The sequence below is a fragment of the Sus scrofa genome, chromosome X (assembly GCF_054392235.1).
Source record: "Sus scrofa isolate SSC_HxYL_T2T_F1_AM1 chromosome X, Sscrofa_HxYL_maternal_Yorkshire_Landrace_v2.0, whole genome shotgun sequence".
Lineage (NCBI taxonomy): Eukaryota > Metazoa > Chordata > Mammalia > Artiodactyla > Suidae > Sus > Sus scrofa.
Genome location: NC_139401.1, coordinates 99,980,187 through 99,998,789, shown reverse-complemented (window position 1 = coordinate 99,998,789; position 18,603 = coordinate 99,980,187). Strand labels below are relative to the sequence as shown.

At 39.8% G+C, this 18,603-nt stretch overlaps 1 protein-coding gene across 9 annotated transcripts in view; it reads left to right on the top strand.

Annotated features, from left to right (window-relative positions):
- Positions 1-12,461, top strand: part of ACSL4 (acyl-CoA synthetase long chain family member 4) — a 76,781-nt gene extending 64,320 nt beyond the window's left edge. For all 9 annotated transcript variants that reach the window (XM_005673822.4, XM_005673819.4, XM_013986330.3 and 6 more), the window contains 3 exon segments: positions 272-386; positions 3,764-3,921; positions 9,577-12,461. In XM_005673822.4, coding sequence (XP_005673879.1) covers positions 272-386; positions 3,764-3,921; positions 9,577-9,734 — 431 coding nt within the window. In that variant the 3' untranslated portion in view covers positions 9,735-12,461.
- The last annotated feature ends 6,142 nt before the right edge of the window (positions 12,462-18,603 follow it).

The following is an 18,603-nucleotide window of genomic DNA, read 5'->3' as shown; positions in this document are numbered from 1 at the left end:
CACGGCAACGCTGGATCCTTAACCCACTGAGTAACACCAGGGATAAAAACTGCATCCTCAAAGATGCTAGTCAGATTCATTATCACTGAGCCATGCAGGAACTCCTGCATTTTCTTTTTAATTGATGTGTATGGGCAAGCATTATATATAAAAAGATTTTAGAAGTACCTTTATAAATAAGGATTGAGGCAATGAGATTGTAAGAAAATCAGAATTGTGCCTACCTTCATAAAAGCACTATGGATAATTTAACATGCTTCATGACTTACAGATCGTAAGAAAGATCTGGTGAAGTTACAAGCAGGAGAATATGTTTCTCTTGGGAAAGTAGAAGCTGCACTGAAGAACTGTCCACTTATCGATAACATCTGTGCTTTTGCCAAGAGGTAATTTTATTTATTTTTTTCAAATTAAAGTATAAAGAAAATGAATTTTAGTTGCTTTACAATGTTGTGCCAGTTCAAAAGGGAAATTTTAAAGTTGCATTTGTGTTTCGTATTCTTATAATAAAAGGATAATTGGGAAAGCCTGACATAATCATGAGAAAAACATCAAACTTGCAGAGTTGGGGAAAAATATTCTCAATAATGTATGACAATACATTTATGAAAGTTCTTGAATTTAACAGTTTAAAGGTCATTTGAGATAATCCAGACATTTAAACTATTTATTAGACCATCTACTATGTCTTTCTAAGTAATTATTCCACAATAGTTATTTCATTTAACATCCATAACAACTGAAGCTTAGCCTAAGCAATTCTCCCAAGAACGTCACACAGCTAGTACAAGTTTTCTAAATCAAAAACCTGAGAAATTGAACCATTTTCTTTCTTTATATGTTAATATGGCTTATCTTTCTGAGCTTTATTACTCCCTTAAAACTTTAATTGTAAAAATCGCAAAACCTAACTTTAGCATCGTAACTATTTCTAAGTGTACAGTTCACTATGTTAAGTATATTCACATTGTGGTACAGCCAATCTCCAGAACTTTTCATCTTGCAGAAATGAAACTCTTTATCCATTAAACAACTCCCCATTTCCTCTTCCCCCAGCCCCCAGCCACCACTACTGTACTTTCTGTTTCTGTGAATGTGACTATTCTAGGTACCTGGAGTAAATAGAATCACACAGTATTTGTCTTCCTGTAAGTGGTTCTTTTCACTTAGCACAGTGTTCTTCAAGGTTTACCTATGTTGTAGCATGTGTCAGAATTTCCTTCCTTTTAAAGGCTGAATAATATTCCATTTGTATAGCCCACATTTGGTTTATCCGTTCATCCATCGATGGACAACTTGGGTTGCTTCCACCACTTGACTATTGTGAATGATACTGCTATGAACATGGATATTCAAATATCTCCTTACGGTCCTGCTTTCAGTTCTTTTGGACATATGCCCAGATGTGAGATTGCTGGATCATATTGTAGTTCTATTTTTATTTTTTGAGGAACTGCCATACCCTTTTCCGTAACAGCAGCACTGTTTTTTTGTTTTCTGTTTTTTTAATTCTCATCGACAGTGTACAAAGGTTTTAATTTCTCCACATCCTTACCAATACTTATTTCTATTTTTTTGTCTTTTTAGGGCCGCACCCACGGCATATGGAGGTTCCCAGGCTAGGGGTCCAGTCGGAGCTGTAGCTGCTGGCCTACACCACAGCCACAGAAACGTGGGATCCGAACCGCGTCTGTGACCTACAGCACAGCTCATGGCAACGCCGGATCCTTAACCCACTAAGCAAGGCCAGGGATCGAACCCGCAACCTCATTGTTCTTAGTTGGATTCATTAACCACTGCGCCACGATGGGAACTCCTGACTTTTTTTTTTCTTTTCTTTTTTTTTTTTTTAAGATTCTACATTTAAGCAGTATCATGCAATTTTTGCCTTTCTCCGTCTGGTTATTTCGCTTAGCATAATGCCCTCCGGGTTCATCCATGCTGTCTAAAATGGCAGAATCTCCTTCTTTCTCATGGCTAAGTAATATCCCACTGTATGTATACGCCACATCTTCCTTATCCACTCATCCGTTGATAGACACTTGGGTGTTTCTATATCTTGGCTATTGTGAACTAATGCAGCAATGACCATGAACCAGATTATCTCTTTATAACCTATTTTGATTTCCTTTGAATTTATACCTAGAAGTTGGATTGCTGGATCATAGGGTAGTTCCATTTTTAATTTTTTGAGGAGTCTTCATAACCGCTTTCCGTAGTACGTGCACCAATTTACATTCCAGCAGTGTACAAAGTTTCCTGTTTATTCACATTTTCACCAAAACTTGTTATTTCTTGGTTTTTTTGATAATAGTCATTTGAACACATGTGAAGTGCTAGCTCATTGTGGTTTTGATGTGCATTTCCCTGATAATTAGTGATACTGAGCACTTTTTCATGTACCTGTTGGCCATCTGTAGGTCTTCTTTGGAGAAATGTCTATTTGGTTCCCCTGCCTATATTTTATTTTATTATATTTTTTTATCTTTTTGCATTTTCTAGGGTCGTGCCCACAGCATATGGAGGTTCCCAGGCTAGGGGTCAAATCGGAGCTGTAGCCGCTGGCCTACACCACAGCCACAACAATGCGGGATCTGAACTGCGTCTGCGACCTACACCACAGCTCATGGCAAGGCCAGATCCTTAACCCACTGAGTGAGGCCAGGGATCAAACCTGCAACCTCATGGTTCCCAGTCGGATTTGTTAACCACTGAGTCACAACGGGAACTCCCCCTGCCTATATTTTAATTGAATTTTTTGGCTATTGAGTATATGAGTTTTTAATGTATTTTGGATACTAACCCATCATCAGATATGATTTTCCAATATTTTCTCCCATTTTGTAGACTGCTTTTCATTTTATTGATGGTTTCCTTTGCTGTGCAGAAGCTTTTTAGTTTTATATACTCCTACTTGTTTATTTTTGATTTTGTTATCTTTGCTTTGGTTTCAAATGAAAAAAAAGAAAAACATTGGCACAAACTATGTCAAAGAGCTTCCTCCTGTGTTTTCTTCTAGGAGTCTTGTGGTTTCAGGCCTTTGCCCATTTTTTAATGGGGTTATTTTGTTGGTGGTGGTGGTGTTATTGAGTTGTAGGAGTTCTTTATACATTCTCCATATTAACCCCTTATCAGACATATGATTCGCAATTATTTTGTCCAGTTCCAGGGATTGCCTTTTTACACTCTGTTGTGTCTTTTGATACACAGAAAAGATTTTATTTTTGTTGTACTCTTCATCTATTTTTTTCTTTTGTGGCCTACATTTTTGGGGTCAAATCTAAGACAGCATTGCCAAATCCAGTGTCATGAATCTTTTCCCCTATGTTTTCTTCTTGGTGTTTTATAATTTTAGCTCTTATGTCTTTAGGGCTTTGATCTATTTTGAGATCGTTCGGGTATGTGCTATAAGTTAAGAGTCCAACTTCATTCCTTTGTATGTGGATATCCAGTTCTCTCAACACAGTTTGTTGAAAAGACTTTCCATTTCCCACTGAGTGGTCGTGGCACCCTTGTTGAAGATCATTTAACCATATCTGCAAGCAAGGGTTTATTCTGGACTCTCTATCCCACTGGCCTGTGTATAGTATATGTCTATCTCTATGGCAGTACTATGGACTTTATTACTTCTTTGTGAAGGTCTAACAAATAAGAGAAATATATATATATATTTGGAATTATGTGTACTATTTCATTGAATAATTTTCATATAATTGCTCTTAATGTTTTAATTTCTATTTTGTCTTATTTTCTAATTTTTTAGTGACCAGTCCTATGTGATAAGCTTTGTGGTTCCTAATCAGCAAAGGTTGACACTTTTGGCCCAACAGAAAGGGGTGGAAGGAACTTGGGTTGATATCTGCAATAACCCTGCCATGGAAGCTGAAATACTGAAAGAGATTAGAGAAGCTGCAAATACCAGTAAGTAAATTGCTGTCCATTGAAGTCCCTAAAAGTCATTTAATGATATCCTGCACATTAGGCCTTTCAACATGTCTATTTGTTTTGTTTTAATTATAAAATACAGGTTTTTAGGAGTTCCTGTTGGGGCTCAGCGGTAAGGAACCAGACTAGTATCCCATGAGGGTGTGGCTTCGATCCCTGGCCTCCCTCGGTGGATTAAGGATCTGGTGTTGCCGTGAGCTGTGGTGTAGGGTTGCAGATGCAGCTTGGATTCGGCGTTGCTGTGGCTGTGGCATACGCTGACAGCTGCATCTCGATTTGACCCCTGGCCTGGGAAGTGCCATATGCTGTGGGTGCAGTCCTAAAAAGCAAAAAAAAAAAATCCCGAAAAACAAAAACAGAGGTTTTTAAAAAAACTGCCTCTTAAATATATATAATAAATGTCCCTGTTGGAAGGATCTTTAAATGTTATATAGTAGAATAACCTAACTAGTTCTTTATGACCTGTCACAGCATCCCTGCCAGGTAGTCACCTAGCCTGTTTTTGGAATGTTCCATCTTTGTTCTGATAGTTCATAAGGATGTGTCCTGGTGTAAATCTTTTATCATTTACCTTTGGGTATAACTTACTTGATGTGGGCCCTATTAATCTAGAGATTTCTGCCCTTCAGTTCTGGGAAATATCCATTTGCCATTTTGTGTTTGCTTTTCTTTCATAGCGTTTCCCCTCCAAGTTTTATGTTCATGTTTTTACCTGGACTATTTTTATATGGCTGTTGACCTTCTGCTTTCCTCCTCTGATTTTATTATCTTTTTGCTTTTGTGTTTTATCTTGTTCTTTTTGTTTTGTGTCCTGGAAGATTCCTCAACTCTATCATTGCTTCTGTCTCTGGAATTTCTAGTTGGCAATATCAGTATTTTTCTTTTTTTTTCCAGTGTCCTTTTAATAGCATGCTGTTGCTCTTTCATGGGTGTAGTCCTCCTCTGAAGTTGTCAAAGGGATTCCTTTTATGAAGTTTTCTTCTCCTGTTATTGTCTCACTTTCCTCCAAGTTTCACTTTCTGCTTGCTTTTTGGTCATAGCCTCTCACAGATCTGCTGATCCTTTTTGTCCATTCATATTTGAGAACGAGGTCCTAAAAAGCTGTTTGGAAAGCTTAGTGGGCTTCACTGAAAAGTTATTCAAATGTAATTGTCCTGGGTCATTCCATTTCTCCAAAGAAGCCTTCTCCAGTCTCTTATCTGGGGGCTGTTAGCCTGACTACAGGTATTCTGATAGCCACCCCCCGCTTCCTCTGTTGTACCTGGTGTCCTTGAGTCCAGGGTCTCTCTAGTTCCGTTTTTCCAAGCTGTCCTATCGATCTCTAGCCTGGTTGGGGAAGAGCAGGATGAGAGAGAACCGTCCTCTGAACCGTGGGGGCCAGTCCTCCCGTTTTCAGCGGGCCCCTCCTCTCTGTCCTCTACCCCTCAGCTTCCTCTGTGGGCCTGGGAGGTCGTTTGCCTCTTGTTGGCGTCCCTCAATGTTGGCACTTAGCTCGTAGAGCTCCCTTGGCTCTCAGTCAGCCGCTGCTAGTCCATTTGCTTTTGGTCTTCTAAGATTTTGTTGAGCCTCTCATCCAGCGTCCTCTCTGTCTCGTTTCATTTTTTTTTTTCCTTTGTGGTTAATACCTTTTTAATTTAAAAATTATTTGGAACTGCTTATTTTCCATGGGAGCGCAGGTAAACCCTGTACTCTTCCTGTTTAACTGAAAGCTATGAACTCAGTTATAACCTGTTGCCTTCCCTCCTAAAAAGTGAAAACATCATCTTTCTGATTATTGGTCACCTATATTTGTTGTAAAATACTGGACAATACAGAAAACATAAAAGAGGAAGTAAAAAAAAATCACTAGATGGTAGTTACCTTTGGGTAGTGACATTACATTCTGGTTTATATATTTAACCGATCAACGTCATTAACTGTTTTCTAAGTCAGTAAGATATAGAATTGCATTACCAGGTGTTCCCATTGTGGCTTAGCAGGCTAAGAATCTGACTAGTATCCATGAGGATGTAGGTTCGATCCCCGGCCTTGCTCAGTGGGTTAAGGATCTGGTGTTGCCATCAGCTGTGGTGTAGGTCACAAGACGCAGCTCCTCAGATCTGGCGTTGCCGTGGCTGTGGTGTAGGCCGGCAGCTATAGCTCGGATTGGACCCCTACCCTGGGAACTTCCATATGCCACAGGTGTGGCTCTAAAAAGAAGAAGGGAAAAAGAATCATATTACCATTTTTAACAGCTAAATAGTGTTCTAGCATAGGGATATCCACTTAAGTCCTTGTTAGAGTTTTTCCATCCACTGTAAACAAACAGAATATCTGTCTTGTATACTCATTATTTTCTTAGTATGGATCCTTAGAAATGGAATCTGTGAATCAAAGAGAATATATATTTTAAAGGCTCCTTTTCCCTTATGTTGCCAGATAACCTCCTCTCCTCCCAGGAAAACTGGACCAGTTTATACTCCTAACTAGGCTACTATTATTATTATTATTATTATTTTTTGTCTTTTTAGGGCCACACCCGCAGCATATGGAGTTCCCAAGCTAGGGGTCGAATTGGAGCTGTAGCCACCGGTCTACACCACAGCCACAGCAATGCCAGATCTGAGCCACATCTTCGACCTACACCACAGCTCATGGCAACACTGGATCCTCAACTCACTGAGCGAGGCCAGGGATCGAACCCGCAATCTCATGGTTCCTAGACATATTCGTTTCCGCTGAGCCACGACAGGAACTCCTATTACTTGTTTTTTAAATGAAGTACTTGGGTTCTATTTTGATTTAAAAAAAAAAACATTTGTTGTTAGCAAGTTGAAATTGAAAAAAATATTTCCAAGAGGAACATTCTTACAGTTAACTCCGGACACTGTAAAGTTTTAAATAACAGTTGCCTATTAACATAATCTGAAAAGTAAGTTACTGTATTAATATAGTACCTTCCTTTTTTCTTAAAGTTGGTTTAGTTTAGTATTATCGAAATATCACACTTTTCATGTCACCAGACTACCAGAATTTTCTTTGGTACAAATCCTGATTTTTTTCTTTAAATATAGTTTTTTTTTTAAAAAAGTATTTAAGTCAAATTTGAACGTACTAATGAGGTAGAATGTGACCTGAATAAGTTGTCATTGTATATTTAACTGTGTAAACGCAGTAATGGGCGAAGTTAGGCTGGATCACAGTCAGGTGGAAAATAGAATAAAATTCTGGGATCTGCTAGGCCTCTGTAACTTTCCTGTGCTTGGATTGAGGCATGAAATCAAACAATTCATCATTTGGATAATGAGCAGTAATCATGAGCTCAATGTATGTAACTCATAGGCTTGTCTATGCCACAAAAGATTTATTTTGCCAACCTTTTGCTTCAAGTTACAATTTCAGAGGCTTAGGCAAAAAAATATAAAATGATTTTGATTGTATTCAGTTAAATCTGCCTGAAGTCAAACATTGTTCACAGCAGGCCTCTTCATGTTTTAGATGTAAGTACAGGGTAGAGGTAATATATAAGAACACAAAACAATTTGGGGTGGTGATTTGACAACTACCAATGGCTAGAAAAATTGACACTTGCTGCCACCTGCAGGTCACATTTCACAATGTTCTAGTTAATTCTGACAAAATGCCACGTGTAAAAAATTTTTTTTCTTCCCCTAATCTTTTTCACTTGTTGGCAATTTATCCTGTTAATAGGAAACTGGGATTGCCCATTGCTCTCTTTAGCTTATGGTACTAGATAATGTTTAGGAGTTTCTAAAACTATGAAACCTCTGTTGCTACCTTAAAATATGTGTGTGTGTGTGTGTGTGTGTGTGTGTGTGTGTGTGTGTGTGTGTGTTATATATGTGTTTAACTAGTTTATGTGCAATTGTGTGCCTGCTTTATCCCATTGTTGTCAGTGCTTCTGGAATAGGACCTATGTAAGGAGGGAAAGTAGTATGAAATAAAATGTGTTGGAGCCAGATCAATATTACAGAATTTAACTGTTCCCTTGAAATCCAAAAGTGACCTTAGGAGCGGATGGGCTTATTTCAGGTACCTCTGCATAACTGGGCTGTAATCTATCATTAGAGCAGATATGGTTAATTTTTTTTTTTTTTTGCTTTTTTTTCTTTTAGGGCTGCACCCAGGGCATATGGAGGTTCCCAGGCTAGGGGTCGAATCGGAGCTGTAGCTGCCGACCACAGCCACAGCCACAACCACAGCAACGCAGGATCCAAGCCGCGTCTGCGACCTACACCACAGCTCATGGCAACGCCGGATCCTTAACCCACTGAGCAAGACCAGGGGATCAAACCCACAACCTCATGGTCACTAGTCAGGTTCGTTAACCACTGAGCCATGACGGGAACTCCCAATATGGTTAATTTGAACAAGTTTTATATTCCTTTGTTAACTTTTCAGGCATTACTTTTGGGAAGTTGGTCCTAAGTAATTTGAAAGATTATTTTCCACACTCAGCTTTATTTTTTTCTCCTATTTTAATGAGAAACTCACCAATTTGACCAAGCTTTCATAAAACCCAGACTAGCATGAGAACAAAAAACTTCATTGAATTTGAGTTCTTTGTGCTTATTGCTGAAACCAAATTGTTTCTAAAGTTACTTGACTGTTTAGCAGTAGTTTTTAAACATGCAGATGTTTGCTGCTTCGAAATTGCTATTTTAAATAATTGCATAGAAAATAAAACTCATCTATAGGTTAGCATTACCGTTAGTGGGCCTTCAGAATTTTAAGGATGACCTTGTAGTAATAATAAGTAACTTGATGAAATACAATGTATTAAATTTAAAATTATCACTAGCATCCATGTTCTTATTTGCACCATTTTTCTTACATTTCTTTCAACATGTGGTGCATTGTCTAACTCAAATACAATATACGCTGCATCAATTCTTCTATCACTTAAGAGTATGAAATTTACAACCCCCCCTTTTGATTCTTATTTGAATTAAAATAAAGCTTATGAAGAACAGTTGTCTAGAGGCTCATTTTCTGTACAATGAAATACATATGTGTTTATCGAGGGCTCAATGTAGCCTATGGATGGCAGTGAATAGAACAAGGCCCTTGCTTTCACGGCGCTTCCATTCTAGTAGGTGAGACAGATGTATTATATGTTGGGTGGTGATAAGTATTTGAGGAAAACCCAGTGTAAGAGGATCCGGAGAGACAAAGGGACTTCTGTTTTGTTAGGAGTTATCAGGGAAGTCCTCTCTGAGGAGGTGGCATCTGAACAGACACACCTGGATGAAGTAAGGAAGTGAACCATGCAACCACAATGGGAAAGGCCATCCTGGGGCAGCGGGAGCAGCAGATAGAAAGACTCTGAAAAGGAAGCTCTCTCTACATCTAAATTAGGGGGAAAAATGCGTAGACCAGAGCCATCCAACTGAAATAATTAACGTGTACTTCGAGACATATGAAATGCTCTTTTCAGGTAGTGGTATCATTAATTAACCATACCATTAAGTAAGTTTGTCTCAACACCTGCATCATCTAGGTAAATTCTGCAAAATTCATGTTTTATTAATTGTTTCTCTCTCTCCCACCTCCCCCATTTTTCCAACCATCATCACACTTCCCCCTCTTCTCTTTCTCTTTCTCTCTCTCTCCCCGCCCTTATCATTTCAGTGAAATTGGAGCGATTTGAAATTCCAATCAAGGTTCGCTTAAGCCCAGAGCCCTGGACCCCTGAAACTGGTTTGGTCACTGATGCTTTCAAACTGAAAAGGAAGGAACTGAAGAACCATTACCTCAAAGACATTGAGCGAATGTATGGGGGCAAATAAAGTGCCACTCTCTTATTTATGGTTATGCAGGAGGTGGCCTGGTGGTTTATCGGTTCTAGAGTTTTAAGCCTTGTTGAGCTGTCTGTTAGAATGTAAGGTGTATCATTCTAAAGACATGATAATTTAAAAAAAAACCAAAAGTGATTAAAATAGTCATTGAGCCTACTTTAACTTAGTTTTACATAGTCCTAGTGAAGCTGAAATTGAAAAGTTATTTCCCTGTAGCTGTGTTATTCGTTTCGGAGCAAAATTTCTGTTTTAAAAAATTAGCCTAAGACATATTGGTTTTGTTAAAGAAAAATATTTAATGTTGAACAAAAACCTTGGAGTTGGAGTAGAATGTAGCTCGAGGAAATTTGCAACTTCCAATATCTATTGTCTTCCTAGTTCAGAAGATGCTTAAATATTAAGCATGACAAAAAATTGTATTAACACTACTCAAAGCAGAAGTGCTGCAGGGCTTTAAAAATCTCTTCCAACCAATTATTTTGAATCATACTTATAATATACAGAATCAAATAGTACTTTGGAAACCATTTTAGGATTCATAATTGTTGTGTAGGTTAGACATAGAATCACTATAATATTGTGAAAAATTACAGTGCCTGGAGTAAGAATAAAACAATATAAACACACCAAAAAAATACCTAGTAATATATTTAAAGGGGAATTGAACTGCTTTTTTGAAACTTGGAAATCTAAAATCAGTAACTGTAATTATTTGAATGACTTAAAAGTATATCTTAAAAAAATGCTGAAAATAGCCTTTCTATGATTATTGAAAATAAGACTGAAACCAAGAGTTAAAATGATAGAAAGTTAACCAAATTTTAACAGGAAACATTTTCTCTGTTAGAAAAGGTGATGAAATCCTAAGTATTTAGAATTCCCACCCTGGCACAGCACTGAACCTGGGAAAGGATTTAGACTTTGAATTTATCTTTGATAACAGGGATTGATTTTTAAAGAGTATTAAATCACACATGAATTTAAGATCTGTTCGCTGTTGCTGATTTGATTCTTGATCAATAATTTGTATTTCAGAAAGCATTTCACCTTGCTTTAATTTTAGCAAAACGGGTTATGACGAATGACTTTCCCAATATTTTGTTTGAACTGATGAATGATTAATTAACTTGGATGAGTTTGGGGAAGTTAAAGGGAAGAACATACTGTTACCACTTTTTTTTTTCTTGTTTGTGAGAAGAGCTTAGAAACTGGAAATGCTGGGTTTGGGAGAAGGGAAATTACTCAATAAGGGACTGATATCTGTACAGTAACTTGGTGTGCGGGCTTCTTCTTGAATCTTTAATTAAAATCTGGGATGATGTATCCCTGCTAGATAGTCACACTTGAACTATAGTTACTGTAAAAAAAAATTCTTAATACTGTTATTCTTTGCACTTTTTTCTTAATCATTGTGTGTGTGTGTGTGTGTATGCCTATATATACATACACACCTATATATATATGTTGCTTCCATTGCTTTGTACAGATGTGGGCCACCACTGCAACAAAACACATTCTTTTTGCTCTAGAGTATTTATAAAGAAAATATTTAAATGTTATGTATATGGTGGTAAACAGGAAAAATCATCTGGTGTTATTATAAGCAAGAATGAAGGTTTTTGTAAAGAATGTTCAGTGTTTCGCAATGTACACTTTGAAGCAAGGTCTCCCTGAAGTTGTGTGTATGTGAGTGTTCTCATTCTTCCCAACTTGCCTTCGAAGAGTAAAAAACTGTTCTTATCAAGTAGACTACTGTTCAGCTTCTGCTGGTCCTGGCCCGCTGTTGATCCTCTAAGGATGTGCCCTTAGACTTTTTCAATATGTGATCTTTCCCCTCCTTTTGGAATGATGATTTTCAATGTGTGAGTGCATGTATACTCAGATATTTGCACCCCCACCCACTCCCATCTCCCGGAAGCTAGAACACTGCCAACTAATCTGTCGTTTAGGTCCTTTAGAAACACGTAATTAACACTTAAGGTTGGGTGCTGCTAATTCTTTGCGAAAATCCAAATATTGTTAAGGGACCAGGGAGATGCCACTACCCCCTGATTTTTCATCACAAAATATACATGTTTATGTAAACAGATCTTTCCATATTCATAGTGACTTTTCAAGTATTTGAGCCTAAATATTTTGATCCTACATTTTTATACCTGTTGAAATTGTTCAACTGTTATTATTACATGTCGGCCATCAAATAAAGTTGTACTTTAAAAATTTCCTACAATTACGTACATTTCTAAGTCAGACACTTGTGATTTTTGCTTTAATTACATGGAAGTATCTTGCCTCCTTGATATTTGTACTGATTCTTTTTTTTCTGGAGTGGAGGTATAATTGTATTACATCTTGGAGCTGAGATACAGATGAATGGTGCAAAAAGTCAGAAGTTAAGGGAATAATATTTCTTTGGTCATAAAGACTGATTGATAATCCTTGCCTATATTTTCCTGATAGCATGTGGCAAATGCTTCTGGAATAACAAGATGAGAACAGATAAAGGATTGTGTAGTATTTGGGATTTAGAGAGAAATATTTTAATTTTCAAATGTAGTTGCAAATTAGAGTATATTCATATTTGTACTTTCTGTTAAAATGCACGATTGCAGGATTGTTACTTAGATTTTTGTGTTTATTCTTGATGAAGAGCTTTGTTTGTTACGGTTTTTAAGTTTGCACTCAGATCTTAAGAAATAAATCCACCCATGTTATCAAGTCAATTTGTGCTTAATTATGCGCCGAGATAAAATCTACAAGTTTGAAGAACATTAGCCAAACTTTTAACCCATATTCCAAAAGTTGCCATCTCTAGGTTTATAAAATTGCATTAAGCAGTTAAGCTGGTTTGTATAAATCACATCCATTAGTTTGGAGATCTGAACCCAAAGCTACCACTTTTCAGACAGTATAATAGAGTAACACCTCTTTGTAGCACTGATATTGTAGGACAAAACATAGTCATGTTGTGTGGATCATTAGTATCTGCTAATAAATGATAACTCTTAATCTTTAAGCTAATTAAATTTTAGGGCAAAATTAATGTATATAAAATTATGTTAGAGGAGTCCCCATCGTGGCTCAGTGGTTAACGAATCTGAGTAGGAACCATGAGGTTGCAGGTTCGATCCCTGGCCTTGTTCAGTGGGTTAAGGATCCAGCATTGCCGTGAGCTGTGGTGTTGATTGCAGACGCGGCTTGGACCCCATGTTTCTGTGGCTGTAGTGTAGGCCGGTGGCTACAGCTCCGATTCGACCTCTAGCCTGGCAACCTCCATATGCCGCGGGAGCGGCCCTAGAATAAGGCAAAAAGACAAAAAAAAAAAAAAAAATTAAAATAAAAGTATGTCAGAGCTCTGGAACCATTGCCTCAATCTGTTTCCTGGCTCTGCCACTCACTAGCTGTTTGACTTTGGGCAAATTCATTAACATCCTTCCGCTGCATTTCTCCTTCCTGAAAAAATGAGGTTGCTTGATGATAGGATCTACTTCATAGGATGGTTGCGAGGGTAAAAATGAGTTAATCCATATAAAGTGTTTAGAACATAGTCAGCCTATGTTAGCTGTTATCATTACTGTATCCAGGCAACATTATCAGTCAAGTTGTCGAGTGTATTGCCTAGCACACTCGGGGCCTTAAAGGATTGCTTGCTGCTGAAGACTTTGTAGGAGGAGCTCTAGATTTACAGGTGAGGAGACCTGGGCTCATTCTGTCACTAGTTTTGTAGCCATGGACAAATCTCCGGATACCTTCTTAGTTTCTTCTTCCTGTATAGAACGAGCGAAAGGAAGAAGGAAGGAAGGGAGGAATGGAGGAAGAAAGAAAAAAGGGAAAGACTGGAGTTCAGAAAAAGATGCTCTTTGTAAAAAGGGAAAGATGATTGCCAGAAGAAATAGGGAGTGTAATTGTCCCTAAGGTCCAGCACATCTAGCTTTCATACTGCAATCTTGTTGTCCCAAGGTGGTTTTTGTTAGTTTTTTAATGATGCCCTAGGTCCCAAGTTTCCTATACAGGTATGAAGCTGTGGATGATGCCACCACAAGAAGTGAGGATTCTACTAGGTTTCAAGGAGTTTCTGTCACCCTCATGCTTTAAAAATCAGAGTTGTGCACACGTAATTTAAAGCAGTGCTTTCAGTTTTTTTTTGTTTTTTTGCTGTGATCCACGATCACATGCGTGCTTGTGTGTGTATAAAATAATATTTTATGACAGTATTTATGTGAAAGAACCGTACTAATGAGATGTGCACTGACTTTCGTTTATTTAAATGCTGATCGTGACCCTCTTAATTGATTGTATGACCCTGCAAAATAGTGCTGTCCAATGGAACTGTTGGAAATGTTCAGTATCCATTACACTACCATTAGTCACGTGTGGCCATTGAACATTTGAGATGTGGTTAATGTGACTGAAGAATTCAACTTTTAATTTCATTTCCATGTTGGTCAGCATGCCTCTAGATAGTGTGCAAGCTACAGTGTGGCGAGCACAGATTGGAAGTCCACTGTCCTGTGAAGTCCATGAAAGAAAGCTATCCCTCGGAATTCCCGTCGTGGCTCAGTGGTTAATGAATCCGACTAGGAACGACGAGGTTTCGGGTTCGATCCCTGCCCTTGCTCAGTGGCTTGGGGATCTGGCGTTGCCATGAGCTGTGGTGTAGGTTGCAGACGCGGCTCGGATCCCACATTGCTGTGGCTCTGGCGTAGGCCAGTGGCTACAGCTCCAATTGGACTCCTAGCCTGGGAACCTCCATATGCCGTGGGAGTGGCTCAAGAAAAGGCAAAAAAAAAAAAGACAAAAAGACACACACAAAAGAAAGAAAGCTATCTCGTTCCCTCATCCTCTCACCTCCTCTGACTCAGAGGCAACCACTTTCAACTTAATGAACGGTCTTGGATCTAAATAATGGGTTTGTATTGCCACTTCTCGGCTTTGTCATTATTTATTGACCTCTCACTATACAGAGGCACACTTCCCATCCTCCCCGTATAGATGCGTAAAGTCGCTAAGGGTTTAAATTATGAGAACTATGCTATTCAGAGCTGAAGTGTGTAATAGGAAACCTATGACTGAATTTCTGTTCCTGCACTTTTAACCCCATGGCACTATAATAGTCTCTCTTACATTTGTTTACTTTTTTATGTCCTTGTCATTAAGAATTCAGCCCCAGGCTCTCCACCAATTTGTCCATATCGAATAGCAAGATTTGCAGATAACAAGAATTCTAACAATTTCATCTTCTGGAAGAAATCTCTCCTAGAGCCTTCTGACCTCCTTCAGTCTCTAGATCATTCACTCTCCTTTACCTGCTGCAGGGCCATTTGGATCTACCTTCACTATCATCCTGAGAGTTCCCTTCGCCTTTATCAGATGTTGGATCCCCTATTTCCTATATCCCATGTCTCTTGCTTGCTTGCTTGCTTGCTTGGTTTTGCTTTTTTCAGGGCCACATCCACGGCATATGGAAGTTCCCAGGCTAGGGGTTGAATTGGAACTGTAGCTGCCAGTCTAAACCACAGCCACAGCAACTCCAATCCAAGCCTCATCTGTGACCTACACCACAGCTCACAGTAACGCCGGATCCTTAACTCACTGAGTGAGGCCAGGAATTGAACCTGAATTCTCATGGATCCTAGTCAGATTCGTTTCCAATTCACCACAACGGGAACTCTGAGCTGGGATTTTTTTGTCTTCTATGTGTTCCTTTTTTTTTTTTTTTTTTTTTTTGCAGCTTTATGTTCTTGTTTAATGGTAGTTTTCAAGTTTTTTATTTATTTTTTTTGTCTTGGGCCGCTGCCACGGCATATGGAGGTTCCCAGGCTAGGGGTCCAATTGGAGCTGTAGCCACCCCCCTATGCCAGAGCCACAGCAACGTGGAATCCGAGCCATGTCTGCAACCTACACCACAGCTCACGGCAACGCCGGATCCCCAACCCACTGAGCAAGGCCAGGGACCGAACCCGCAACCTCATGGTTCCTAGTCGGAATCGTTAACCACTGCACCGCGACGGGAACTTCCTCAAGTTTTTTAAAGCTTTCTTTACAGAACCAATTTACCCCAATTTGCTTTTTTTCTCCTTGCTTTTATCTCTAGTCTTCAAAGTAATCCTTGCCTCCTCATTTCAGAAGAAAGTATTAGAAAGCTGACCGGAAGGTTTAAAAATGTGGGTGGAGCTTGCTAAAAGTTCTTTGCTAGGAGGAGCTCCCGTTATGGCTCAGTGGTTAATGAATCCGACTAGGAGCCATGAAGTTGTGGGTTCGATCCCTGGCCTTGCTCAGTGGGTTAAGGATCTGACATTGCCGTGAGCTGTGGTGTAGGTTGCAGACGTGGTTCGGATCCCGTGATGCTGTGGCTCAGGCATAGGCTGGCGACTATAGCTCCGATTGGACCCCTAGCCTGGGAACCTCCATATGCCTCGGGAGCAGCCCTAGAAAAAGGCAAAAAGACCAAAAAAAAAAAAAATTCTTTGCTAGGAATTACCTGGTGGCACAGTGAGTTGAGGATCCAGCCTTGTCACTGCTCTGGCTTGGGTTCAGTCACTGGCTCAAGAACTTCCGAATGCCATGGGTGAGGCCAAAAACAAGAAAAAAACAAAACAAAAAAACAAAACAAAAAAAAAACAAAAAACTGTTGCTATAAGGTGATTTTGGCTGGGCCTTATGGCAAACCCCATGTTTTAGATTTTCCTTCTAGGGCTGATCAGATTCCTCTGAAGAGTCTCTTCCAATCTTTTGTATGGAGGGTAAACTTTGAACTATCAGTGTTCTGGGGGATCATGTACAAGATGAAGATGGCTACATGGTGGTTTTTATATTCATCAGTCACACAATTGCCTAATTACCATTTTCTGTATGGTATCCCGGTCCTGTGCCCAATATCCCCTCAGCTTTTCTTCTTTCAATCTGCTGGGGTGAGAGGAGAGGCAGTTATCACCCAAGAGGAAAGGATTGAGGCAAGTGGATTTGTAGATTTTTTAAAATAGCCATCTCAGGAGTTCCCATTGTGGCTCAGTGGTTAATGAGTCCGACTAGAAACCATGAGGTTGTGGGTTCGATCCTTGGCCTTGCTCAGTGGGTTGTGGATCCAGCGTTGCCGTGAGCTGTGGTGTGGGTTGCAGATGCGGCTCGGATCCCGCGTTGCTGTGGCTGTGGCCTAGGCCAGCGGCTACAGCTCCGATTCGACCCCTAGCCTGGGAACCTCCATATGCTGAAGGAGCAGACCTAGAAATGGCAAAAAGACAAAAAAAAAAAAAAAGCCATCTTTTATTTTTTCTTTCTTTTTTTTTAGGGCTGCACCTGCAGTATATGGAAATTCTCAGGCTAGGGGTTGAATTGGGGCTGCTGCTGCCAGCTTATGCCGCAGTCACAGTAACGTCAGATCCAAGCCACGTTTGCCACCTATACCGCAGCTCATGGCAATGCCAGATCCTTAACCCACTGAGTGCGGCTAGGGGATTGAACCCACATCCGCATGGGTACTAATCAGTTTTGTTTCCACAGAGCCACAATGGGAACTCCAAGCATCTATTTCTCACAATTCTGGAGGTTGGAAGTACAAGATCAGGGTGCCAATCTTGTCAGGTTCTTGGGGAGGGCCCCCTTTCTGGTTTATAGACAGCCTATCACCTGCTGTATCCTCATGAGTCAGAGAACAGAGGTCTTGAGTCTCTTCTTAAAAGGGCGCTGATCCCTTTCATGATGGCACCACCCTCGTGACCTAAGTACCTCCCAAGGCCCCAACTCCTAATACTATGACATTGGGAGTTAGGATTTCAACGTATGAATTTTGTGAGGGATACAAACATGTGGTCCATAGCAACAATTTCCCACCAGTTCTTATTTTGCCTTTTTTTCCCCTTTACCTCCACTTTGAGGAAGTACCTGGTACTGCCATTTTCAGAGGCTTTGGGGCATTCTACTGAATATGCCTCAGTCCGTTCTGGTTTTCCCATTGGTCTGCTCAAGATTCTGTTAAGATTTAATTTTCCATTGGCCTTCTGACTTCCAAAATACTACTGTTGTCATTTCTATTTCCCCTGTCCTTGTGGGTTTACACCTTAACAGATTTTTTACTGTGGTTTTAGTGGGTTTCCTCCAACGCCCATGTTCAGTTTGAGATGGCGAATTGTACGCATCCACATAGGAAAGCAGCAATGCAGCCCCCTGAGAGTGGGAGAGGGACAGGGCCAGAGAGGGAAATCGGGAAGCCTCCCAGTCTCGTCACTTTTTGAATCATGAACTGTTTGAGGAAGCAATGGGCAAGATGAGTTAAAATGTGTCAAATCGGATCCCCAGCCTTCCTTGAGGTTGCATCATTTCTAACCCAGATCTGCATTTCATTAACCATCAGGATACCCGATGGTGAGAGAATGAACCTTTCTCAGGAAATCCAAGTGCAGAAAAGGATGTGGACTCTTCAGTTTCATTTCAGCGGGAGTCTTTGTTTTCTCTGTAAGACGCCCCTTGGGCTCTCTTTGCTTGTGAATTCTTCCCTTTTGCTTATGAAATAAACAATCTCTCTCGACCCCATCTCCTGGGGTTGTGGGATATCTTGGTTGGCCTTTGGTTGTGCTCAGAGAGAAAAAACTCCAAGCTGGCCCCGGAGCTGTGGGGATTCAGCATCCTGTCTCCAGGAGGAAGGCTGGATGACTTCATTCTCTTACAATTTGGGGACTTTCTCTCTGAAGTTTTAAAAGATGGCTTGGGCGCTGGACTTTTCTTAGGTAGCAAAGCCATTTCTATTTGAAAGCCCTCTTCAGTTCCGATAAGATTTCTTTGGTCTTGAAACATGACACTTAAGAAGTACTTCTGAGTCCTCTCTTGTGTGGTGTTGCTAGGTGCCATGGTGGAGATAAAAGAT